Here is an 11,906-nt window from a genome sequence, read left to right on the forward strand (position 1 = left end):
TCACCTCCCAAATGGATAAGGACATTTAGATTACCCCAGCTTTTTTGAATATTGCAAAATTAATTTTAACAATAACATTATTGTTATTAATCATTGATGAGTACAAAATTTGTGATAAAGTGTACGCCTCGTTTGATAAAGATAAACTTATAACATTTATAAACTTAAAATAAATCAGTTTTAATAGTACCATGCTTGTATGTTTTGAGTGGTGTACGAATGAAGAGATTAATTACTTACAAAAAACTATTTTACTAATCAAAAATACTAACGAAACTGGTTTTATATTGGACGTTGATCTAGAATAACTTTCAGTTTTACATGAGAAACATTCACATTTTCCTCTCTGGGCAGAAAAAAAAGAAACCACCAAAAGGAAAATTTGAAAAATTGTTACTTAACTACTTTAGAAAATAAAAGTAATGTTATTATACATTCAAAAAATTTAAAACAGGCTTTGAAAATGGATCGTTTTTTTTTTAAATCCATAGAACAATCAAGTTTTTTGAGTCAAATTGGTTATCAAAATACATTGGAAAAAATACAGAATTAAGAGCAACTGCTAAAAATAATTTCAAAAAGAAATAAAAAATAAGTATGTTAAGACAAATCTTACTCAGCAAGAGAAATGTGACGGTAAATATTCATTTTTAATGCATTTCGATGTGAATAATTTGTATGGCTACGCAATGTCTCGAGGTATATTGTAAAAGATTTTGAGTGGTGTACGAATAAGAGTACTTACAAGATAATATTTTATAAACCAAAAATACTAACGAAACTGGTTTTATATTGGACGTTGATCTAGAATATCCTTCATGTTTACATGAGAAACATTCACATTTTCCTTTTTGGGCAGAAAAAAAAGAAACCACCAAAAGGAAAATTTGAAAAATTGTTAACTACTATAGAAAATAAAAGTAATTATATTATACATTCGCCAAATTTTAAACAGGCTTTGAAAAATGGATTGACTTGATTAAAAATCCGTAGAGTAATCAAGTTTTGTCAGTCAAATTGGTTATCGAAATACATTGGAAAAAAATTTAATTATTAGCAGCTGCTAAAAATAATTTCAAAAAGAAATGTTTTAGTTAGTTTATTTTTCGGTAAAAACCTGGAGAATTTTTATAATAGATTAATCATGTGATTGGTTTGTAACAACACTAGTAGACAAAGAAAATTAAAATCAAAGCAAAACTTTATTGATAGAACCATATTCTCAAGCGAATTAGTAGTGGTACTCTTGGGAAAACCCAAAGTAAAATTGTGTAAACCTATATATATATATAGGTCTTAATGTTTTAGAACTATCTAAGAAATTGATATACAAGTATCACTATCAAATCTTTGCTAAGATTTTTTGTTCCGAAAACTTAGAACTTAACTACATGGACACTGATAGTTGTGTGTTTAATATCATGCGTGATGATGTGTATGAGAAAATTAGGCAGAACTTAGATGTGTTGTTAGTAGTGAAATAAAACACACCCATGTTTTATTCAGAAATTATAAAAAGCAGGTAGGCAAGTTGAAAGATGAGTTTGGAGGAATTGCTCTTAAAAAGTATTTAGGATTGAGAAGCAAACTTTATTCCATAATGTATGTTGAATTAGTGCTAAGGGGGAAAACGTGCAAAAGGTGTTCAGCGAAACGTGGTTGAAAATGAAATCACTTTCCAAGACTATGAAGCTGCATTATTTGCAAATATGAATAAATATAGGTCTATGAACCTAATTAAAAGACAAAAACATGCATTGTCAAATCAAATCAGATTTATTTCCACAATATGTATAATACATAGAATACGAATATATATATTCTTGAAGCATTATACGGTACATTGTTTACGTAAAATTTAAGTAAAATCTAATTTATAAAGTTATTAATAGTATAAACTTAAATAATAGTTGAAATATGCTTGTTCCGTCTAGAATAATAACAATGAAATAATGGAAAGGAGTCTACATAGACCTCAGGATTTCACCACATGAAATATACGAAAACAATATTAAAATCCCAAAATATGCGACACTCGGTAGTTCAGAAGTAGACCTCACCTCCCCGGCCCACTAACCGATTAAGAATTTACCCCCACCAGCTGGTAATAGTACCAACAGGAATTGCTGTTGAGATCCCTTACGGTTTTGAGGGACAAGAGACAAGTGAGACCCAGGTCCGGTCTTGTATAATTGTACGATTTGACCGTAATTAACTCACCGGGGTACCTGTTATTGGTTGTGATATTATTGATAGTGATTATAGAGGTCAAATCTATGTCATCCTAATCAATATCGGGGATAGAGTTTACGAAATGGTAGATGAGGAAAGTATGGCACAGCTGGTAAATGGCAGGGTGAATAGCGTAGTTTAGGAGGAGGTCTCCCGACTGAACAAATCAAAACGTAACTGAGCAGGGCTGGGATCAACAGGGATGAAACTTATAGAATCTATAGCAACGGTTGACTTAGATTCTGACCTTGAAGAAGTTGTAACGATGTATTCCACACACGTTACAGTTTTACTTTTCCGTCAAATCAGGAACGTACAGTAGTACCAGACACTCGCGGTTTCCTATATTCTCGGTGCTCTTTCTCTAACGCACATCGAAACTCTGTTTTTACCGCCAGAGTGAGTCAAGAGGAGAGGTAGGGGAGCGGCGCATGCGCACTGGCCACTGTCTGGACGAGCTCCACTGCGGCGGTTTGTAGAGACATTCGACTCAATACCTCCGAACCGTGCAGACGTCTCGAGCACGGTAACCTCGCTGGCTTAATAACAAAACAGAAAACATTCTCCGATCTCACGGTAGCATCCTAGCATCCACAGAGCCATCCGAAAACCTAAATTATGTTGACTATTTATCAATAAAACTGACAAACACGTCACAAAGTTTTAGTCCACGAATGATTGCAAATTTATGAATAACCATGATGTATATATTCAAATTTAAATAAAATGTTTAAAATACTCTATACATAATTGTGATCAACAATGGTTTTTCAGAATTTTTCTGCAATAATTTAACATCTAGTTATGTATATAAAATTGCAACAATAAGTCAGTTTGTACAGTATATATGATTTAAATATGATTTTCGTAAACCTCTACATCAGCTACAAAAGGGTCCTTAACTTACTCCCTTCAAATATACTTTTCAGCCACTTTTCTGTTTGATATTACTACTATTAATAGTCAATATTGAGTTTTAAAGTATTTTGCTTTGTAAGGTTACAACACAGATTTTCTTACAAAACTGATTGCAAATTCAGCTGTCGTCTGTCACTGACAAAACAATATTTAATAAATTATTGCGCCTAACATAGCCTATAGGCTATATTAAACCTTCATTTCAACACAGGGTTTGTTGATTAGTATGCAAACATTGTGCACGCTTCCCTATACAAATCTTAGAACTATTGTATTACAATTTACCTGTAACCTAATAGCATAGTGAATGGAAATAGGCCTAAACAAAACTTTTATACTTTAGGTAGATATCTTACGGAACGGTGAAGAACTCTTGGACATTCCTGTTGAAGTAATTGATACGCTTATCGAACATGCCCCTGTTGTTGGAGGTGAAGAAGACAATGCTGACATTTTGCTGATTTGGGTAAGTTAAAATGCTCAAAGTACCAAGTAACAAGTAAATAAGAGTAAAATATGACTAGGCCTAGTGAAAAAGACCTAGGTCAAAGAAAGACCAAAGTCAATTGAAGATTTTTGAGGATGAAGGTAATTTTAATACAGGATTAGTAGATAGAATAATTTCTTTTACACATTTTAATGGTTTAATTATCTTTATTTTAATGTCAAATTAATAAGCATTGAAACCCCTAAATGTATAGTAAAACTTAGGTATCATGCTAAAGACTTTGTTTATTTTCCAGGGGGCCGTTTTTATTGAATGAAGTGGCTGAGGAGGTTGATACGAAAATCCGGACATGCACGGTGGAAGGATGTTGTGCCAAACAGTGAATACACAACTTCACACCAGATGAATACTGCAGGTACACTTCGACAGCAAAAATTTAGATTACTTACTTCAAAAACGAGGGAACAAATATTTTGGATTTGGTTTTGCTGGGTGAAATAAGAGCGATGACTCGAACCCCCAAATGTGTAAAGAGAGATAATTCCATACTATTCAAAGAGCGGAAAAGGTAGAATGCTGTTTGTTAAAATGTAAGCCAGTTAAAAAATCAAACGTCAACAGATTATGATATTAAAAACAATTCAAAACTACCCACCACCTCCCAACGTAAGAAAAAAAACGTATTTCCAAATTTGTGGATGACGTAGAGGGTAACAAGGGAAACATACAACGATAACATTGAAGCTGAATCTGCAAGCAACATAAAACTTTGTAAGGTGGAAGATAAAAAAAAATTCACAGCATCTTACACCCTGATACCTGATGGAAACTGTTAACTGGAATTTCCTACATTACCATAAGAGTTTTTGCTGGCAGGAAATGTACGTCACGTAGATAGGGGTTTACGGAAATATATCCTCAATGTATGACATCACTCCATATCAAGTAGCCTATTTAAACCCATTATAAACAGAAGAGGTAACGAAAGATATTGTTTTCCAACGATGTGTGTTGTAGATGGATGGTATTGTTATTGGGCCAAGGTTGTCTGAATGAGTTAAAAATAAATATTCTGCACGAATGGGTAAATATGACAGTATATATTTTCAAAATTATCGTTTATATTATATTATTTATCGTTTATATTATTTCAATTATCGTTTTTACGATAATTGCTGAGTTTATTAAGCATGAGGCTCAGGTTAAGATTATGAACTCAGGCTAAGGAAAAATCTTGTATTTCTGATCCAACACCAAGCACCTCACGTGTTGTTGTGATAGACAAGATTTTACCTAGCCATCCACGAACGTCAGGCTTTGCTCGACCATGTCGTCCACCATAAATTCAAGCGAAAAAAAACAAGAATTGATAGGCTACCCAAAAACCGTAAATTCGAAATTCTACTGTGACACTAAACGGTGAAGCCATTTTAAAAGAAGGAAATTACAGGTTCCGTCTGAAATTACCGAGAGACATGACCATCCCGAGTACACCCCACCGATAGTATAAATGTGAGAGCATATTGGTTAATAACATCATTCTGTTGCCAGCCTGCAGAAAAGCCATGAATCCCTGCTTGAGGAAGGTTACTAAACCCATGAAGGGAGTTAACTAGAACTAGTTTTGATCCCATGGCTGGGATCAAAAGATCCAAACTTCAGTAGGCGTTGACTGGTGATACCAAGAAGAAGAAATCTTCAACATATGTTGAAACCCTTGTCACCAGGGTTTCAATACAACCGTACGTCCAAGACATTGTCGAGCCGGGATCATCTTCTTCTTCTGCTAAGAGTTTGAAGCCACAGCGTGCTTTGTCTGACGAAATCAAGAAGAAATCTACATGTTCTGCTCAATCTTCTGTAGAGCCTGGATCTTCTTCTGCTGACGCTTCGAAGCCACAGTCTACAATCGTCTTCTTCATTATAGCCTTCTTCTTCTTGGTCATTGTCTTCCTCGTCTTCTGGATCCTCATCTTCATCGCCCTCGTCTTCTACCTCATCGTCCAAAAATCAAATAAATAAGTCCCCTCTATCCGTGCTTCTTTCTCCCTTAATTCTCTCCTTACTATCTCCTATTAACTTTTCAGAAAAGCCATTTACTCCCAAACATAAGCCATCTAAGAAAAAATCTTGTATTTGATATCCAACACCAAGCACCTCACGTGTTGTTGTGATTGACAAGATTTTACCTAGCCAACCACGAACTTCAGACTTTGCTCGACCCTGCCATCCACCCACTTCTTAAAGATTACTGCTTTAAACCATGCCATTTATGAATCGCATATAAAATGCACATAATAAAATAATATTTAAAAGCAGTTTCAAACGTAGTAAAGCGCATCTTAAAAAAATCATCAAACGTTGCAAAACTTGCTGCATCCACCACATCCCCCCCTTCACAACCCCTTCTCTTCCACTGTTATGTATAAAAGCAGAGCTTAAACTGTGTAATATCATTCTCTTATCGCTACCTACAATGCAGATCAACAAGCTGATTTACAATATGGATGGTGTATGTGGGTCATTTCAAAAATTCGGTCTCATTTATGTCAATGGAAAATATTAGGGTCAAATAACACAGGGTTTCTTATCTAAAATTTTTATTATGATCTACCCATAAGGATGTTGAAGTACCATGGGTATATTGGTGAAAACAGCAACCAGGGAATCCAGGAAAAAATACTAAAGTGCTGATTTCTCACTCCCTACTACTGTCACTGGCTAGAGGTAAGTAACTTTCATAACCTCTTATTCGTGGAACATATATATTGGAAGCTTAAAACTGAGATATTATGGAACAATGTTATGTCTAGAATTAATATAAGCCTTTGAAAAATAAATTAGACTAATGCAAGTCAACTTTTTCGTTCGTTTCAAGTGTGTCACACAGTTTAATATCACTCCCTACAAAAAGTTCAATAATTATTTTCAACTGACAGAGAAGGGAAATTTTCATGCAGTTTCAGTGCTATTGGCAACCCTGATCTAATATGGCGTCTGTAAGGTTTGTTTCACTTTTCTAGACCATTCCATGTGAGATTTACTGAAGTCACTGGAAAGTCAAGTAAATGCGTGGTTTTTTTGACCCTCACTACCTACTCTTGATGCATTTTCGTACTGGTAAGTGAAATATAACTATACAATACACAATAAGTGCAGTTAATTGCTCATTTATTGATAACATTTCATAATAGCCAGTTTCTATTGTTGACTAGTCTGTAATGACCTTGAAAGGTAAAAACCTCACTCCCTACTCATTCACTCCCTACAATGTTCACTGATTTCTAAATTGTAGGGAGTGAAAATTTCTTGTAGGGAGTGAGATTTTTTGCAATTTTTGAATAAAATTGTTGATTAAATGTTGATAAAACGTATTTACAACTTGTGTATTTCCATTTACCGGCTTAGTTAATTAGGCCTATGAAAAAATGGTGTTTCTTTGTAAGAGTGTGAGGGGATGATATGGTAAAAAAAATAAAAAAAAATAAGGGAACTCAAAATAAATTGAATGCATACTTAATTAAAATAATTCATATTACTAATGGATGATTAAATAATATGGCCTAATAAAAAAGCCTGTATTATGAAAAAAATTAATATAACTTTATACAAAATGTTAACAAAGTCATTAATTCCAGGTTAGTCATGAGTCCTCGAAGAAAACGGAGCCAGGCTGAGATGAAGGCATACTGGAAGGAAGCTGCAAAAAGAAGACGAGAAAGAATAAAAAATGATCCGATACTGCTAGAAATAGAACGAGAAAAAGAAAGAAAAAAGTATGCCACGAAGAAGAAGAAAGGTCAGGTAAAATTAGTGAAGGACATCACAAGCGTAAGGGATCTGAAGGCTCAACGTAAGGCATGGAGGGAGAGGGCTAAAAGATCTTACGAGAGGAAAAAAACACAAGGGAAGGCAGTCAGCTTTTTGGCAAGTAACACTCCTCCTGAAAGTGACAACGATGTCCAAGCTCCCATACCAGACAACTTAGGCCTACTTCAATCTCGACGGAAATCTGGGAGAAAGAAAGTGAAGAAAAATAGGGCTAAAGTAGCAAGAGACAACGTGAAACTTAAGAAAAAGAATAAAGAATTACAGAAACTATCAAACAAATGGCGTCAAAAGTTTTTTAGGTTAAAACATCAAATAAGTAAAAGCACTGACAAGAATTCTCCGGGTAAGATTGTGGCTCGGATAATGAAATCTGGAGACAAGAAAGAAGTTAGGAGACGTCTACTTTTCGGTGAAATCTGTAAACGCCAGCTACATGAAAGTTTCAATGGACTTCTTTTGAAAAAAGAAAAAAGAAAATTTGGACAAATTGTATGCGGGAACACCAAAACTTTTAAAAAATATCGTCTTCTATCAGGCTTGAGATCTATATCAGAAAAAGTGTTTAGGAAAAAACGTGTTTTACTTACGAATAATTCCGTAATGCGAACAAAAATGTTGAAGATAAGTGATAAGGTTAAACAAGACGTGCAAACATTTCTTGAGGATGATGAACATTCAAAGTTATGTCCCGGGAAAAAGGACTGTATTACAAAGAAAAAGGTAAAAAAACAAAAACGAATTCTTTCAAGTTCTCTTAAAAAGCTTCACACCCTCTTCTGTAAGCAGGTTGATTACAAAATAAGCTACACCACCTTCACAAAGCTAAGACCATTTTGGATCGTTTCTCGCAAACAAAACGAAAGGGACACATGTATGTGCACAATCCATGCAAACATGGAGCTACTAACTTCAAGCTTATTCAAAGCTAACATAATTGGCCATTCTCAGCCTAGTGATCTTGTTAACCTTGTGTGCTGCGACAGCCAAAACCCGTCATGTTTGCAAAGAACTTGCACTAATTGTAAAGATCTTATGGTTCCCTACTTATTATTTGATGGATCATCAGAAGTTTGTTTCCGTAGATGGGTAAACAAAATGGAAACATACAAAAATAAAAATGGTGTAGAAAAGCAAACCAAACACACAGTTAAAGAAACTGTAACAATGACAGCCTTAGAAGCCATTAACTTGTTTGAAAAAGAATTTCCTAAGTTCTTATTCCATGAAGGCATCATTTCACACCAATTTCGAGCCCTTAGATTCCTTAAGAAGAGGCTGAACGAAGAAGAAATACTAATCCACATGGATTATAGTGAAAATTATTCACTTAAATACGCTTCAGAGGTACAGTCGTTTCATTTTGGTGGAAGTCGCAAACAAATTACACTCCACACTTGTGAAATTTACTTTAAAAAAGATGCTTACAGCCAAGTATCTTCAAAATCCATGTGCACTTTATCGCAAAGTTTAGACCATGGGCCTCATGCAGTCTGGGCTCATCTACAGCCCGTTTTTCAGATGATTAAAAACACTGTTCCCAAAATCAAGGCTGTTCACTTCCTCTCAGATAGCCCAGCCACTCAGTACAGAAATCGCACTATATTCTATTTACTGGGTAGTGCCATAACTGCATCATTTGACCACATTTCTGTGGCAACATGGAACTATTCAGCTGCTGGTCACGGGAAGGGAGCTCCTGATGGAATCGGCGGCTGTTTGAAGAGGACAGCTGACACAGTTGTTGCACAAGGACATGACATTGATAGCCTGCCAAGATTGGTTGAGGTCCTGCAGGAAAATACTCGAAATATAGTACTTTGTGTTGTCCATGAAGATGATATTAAAGCTATCAAGCAAATGATTCCACAATCTCTTCCTCCATTTAAAGGAACCATGAAGACCCACCAGATTGTTTTCCTAAAAGACAACCCAAAGGAACTCAAAATGAGAACATTAAGCTGCTTCCATTGTTTTGACTGCAAAAAGCATCTTCTGGGGACTCATGATCTTTCTGGAGTTATATCTGAGGACATTCATTCTCCAACCCAAATAGTAGATGTGGACTGCGAGATTTTGAACGATGAAATACTTCATCCGGGGCCTTCTACCCAGCCTCAAATTGAGGTCGCCAAGATGCAATCAACGACATTAAATATGTCAACCACTGAAACACCAGCCCCTGGAAGTTTTGCCTTGGTTCAATTCAGTGGTTTTGGGAATAAATCGTTTCGATACGTTTGCAGTGTAGAGAAGCTTGACCAGAAAAATGGTTCACTATGGGTAAACGGTCTAAGAAGCTTTGAACACTCACGCAAACAATTTATAGTGAAAGAAAACGACGAATGTGCTGTAAAACTAGAAGATGTAGTCGCAATACTTCCCCTACCTCGTATTATAATGACCAAAAGAAAAGAGGTTTACTGTTTTGATGAAGACATTAATATTTGTGAAAAGTGAAAACGTACTACAATACCGTACCGTACTTATTTTGAATTTTTATTCAAAAATTGTATTCTGGTAAAGTAGTTTTAGTTTGTGAGTTATATTAACTTATGAATCTACCTACAACTTTTAGCAAAGAAGTGTTAAATTTAAATTAACTTCAGTTGTTGTTAAAAAGACAGCCAATTCATTGTGTTAAGACCATAATGAATGTTTTGTTACTAAAGACTGAAAATACAAAACTCGCTTGTGACTTTACATTTAAATGCTAAATAATAATTTTAAAACAAGCCAGCCAATGTATTTTGTTTTGTCAATATAAATTAGGCTACCGGTATAGTTTGTTCATTTTCAAGCTGAATGAAACTCATTTATATATTTAAATATAATTAGCCAGTTAATTTATGTGTTCAATAAATAAATATATATATTTTGCTCACTTTAAGACTGAATTACAAGACTGGACTTATTTGTGATGTTACACTTACTCTTAGCAATAATTTTCAAGCTCATTCATAATTTTTGTAGCAGTAAAATATGTTGGAAATAAACATTTAAAAATCAAAACGCCATTATTTCTCACTCCCTACACTTTTACTTCACTCCCTACAAAAGTGATTTTTTTTTTTATGGCTTAACTATGGTTAAGTTGAAAATTATGTGTGCTCACTTCTGTAACATACTGGGGGAGCCATAAACATTCATTAGCAATTAAAAAACTAACCATTCTATCATGTTTAATTTCCTAAAAAGTCAACGTCCAAATGTGACCGAATTTTTGAAACGACCCATGTGATAGTTTCTTTGACCTAGCAGTCCATGGCTCTCCTTTTTTTGGATGCATATTTCGAATTGGTCTTTTTTGTGAAGAAACATTATCTCCGATATTTTAAGACCGAATATAATGCGTCTCTCCAAGAGGATTTAATGGAATATCGTACTTTTATGGTCGATGCTGTCAATGCTGGACTCATAGGAGTGTTATCCTTAACTTTAGACGATGATTAAAACTGATAGTAAATTCAAGGCGAAAAGAACTCAGAGCGGGGAATATATCATTTAGTGGTTTATGTTCCTTTCGCTACCTACAATGCAGATCAACAAGCTGATTTACAATATGGATGGTGTATGTGATAGTTTCTTTGACCTAGCAGTCCATGGCTCTCCTTTTTTTGGATGCATATTTCGATTTGGTCTTTTTTGTGAAGAAACAATATCTCAGATATTTTAAGACCGAATATATAATGCGTCTCTCCAACAGGATTTAATGGAATATCGTACTTTTATGGTCGATGCTGTCAATGCTGGACTCATAGGAGTGTTATCCTTAGAATCAAAATATTTCGTTGTACACTTCTCAAAGATTATTGCTTTAAACCATGCCATTTTGAATTACGTATAAAATTTACACATACGAGAATGAAAAAACTTTCCTAAGCAGATGTTTGCAAAGTAATGCATATTGTATCTAAACAATTGCAACTTCTTTAATTAAATGTATGGTGAAGCATTACCCCCTCCCTACAACAAAGCTATAAAAGGTTGCTATGGAATGATAAAGTCCATCACTTATCTGACACCCGCATTAGTGTAAAGTCTCATTCTGTTCAGGGCAAGCGATGGAGTTTGAGGCAGCTGCTACTTTGGTATTGACAGAGACGGGGATAGTTGAAGATCCAGCAATCGTCCACCTAGCAGAGCCATTGGTGTCTTCAGATCTTAAGAGCTGAGATCTACTAACGGAGTGTCCAGATCCCGAGGGGTTGAAAAGTTTGCTGGATCCAAAAGCTGCTTCAGAACCATGGGTATGCAAGAGTGCGCAGCCTTTACCTCTTAAAAACCAGGTAGCTATTATTAAGAGAACCGCAAATATTGCTGTGAAACAAGCTATGCCTCCAGAAAGAAAAACAGAAAACTAAACTAAGTGATCAATACGATAAATTAGTAGAGGACCTCCTCCTTTCAGATGAAGACAATTCAAAGTCAGCAACCCAATTAAAACCAAACCTTACAACAACAAGAAATGTTACCATAG

At 35.0% G+C, this 11,906-nt stretch overlaps 1 protein-coding gene across 1 annotated transcript; it reads left to right on the plus strand.

The window, feature by feature from the left end:
• Nucleotides 1-6,174: 6,174 nt before the first annotated feature.
• On the plus strand, nucleotides 6,175-11,601 carry LOC128981932 (uncharacterized). Its single transcript, XM_054400926.1, has 3 exons — nucleotides 6,175-6,718; nucleotides 7,237-9,818; nucleotides 11,483-11,601. Exons 2-3 carry the CDS (start codon nucleotides 7,244-7,246, stop codon nucleotides 11,599-11,601), a joined length of 2,694 nt encoding a protein of 897 aa, XP_054256901.1. The 5' UTR covers nucleotides 6,175-6,718; nucleotides 7,237-7,243.
• The last annotated feature ends 305 nt before the right edge of the window (nucleotides 11,602-11,906 follow it).

The sequence above is a fragment of the Macrosteles quadrilineatus genome, unplaced genomic scaffold, assembly GCF_028750875.1.
Source record: "Macrosteles quadrilineatus isolate MER2022 unplaced genomic scaffold, UCM_ALF_1.0 Scaffold_58__1_contigs__length_771172, whole genome shotgun sequence".
Taxonomy (NCBI): Eukaryota; Metazoa; Arthropoda; class Insecta; order Hemiptera; family Cicadellidae; genus Macrosteles; species Macrosteles quadrilineatus.

What these genes read in the sequence shown, in the direction of transcription:
- LOC128981932 (XM_054400926.1), top strand. Translation starts at nt 7,244, where the DNA reads ATGAGTCCTCGAAGAAAACGGAGCCAGGCTGAGATGAAGGCATACTGG. An exon ending in CGCAATACTTCCCCTACCTC is followed by an intron (nt 9,819 to 11,482) that starts GTATTATAATGA and finishes CATTCTGTTCAG; the next exon opens with GGCAAGCGATGGAGTTTGAG.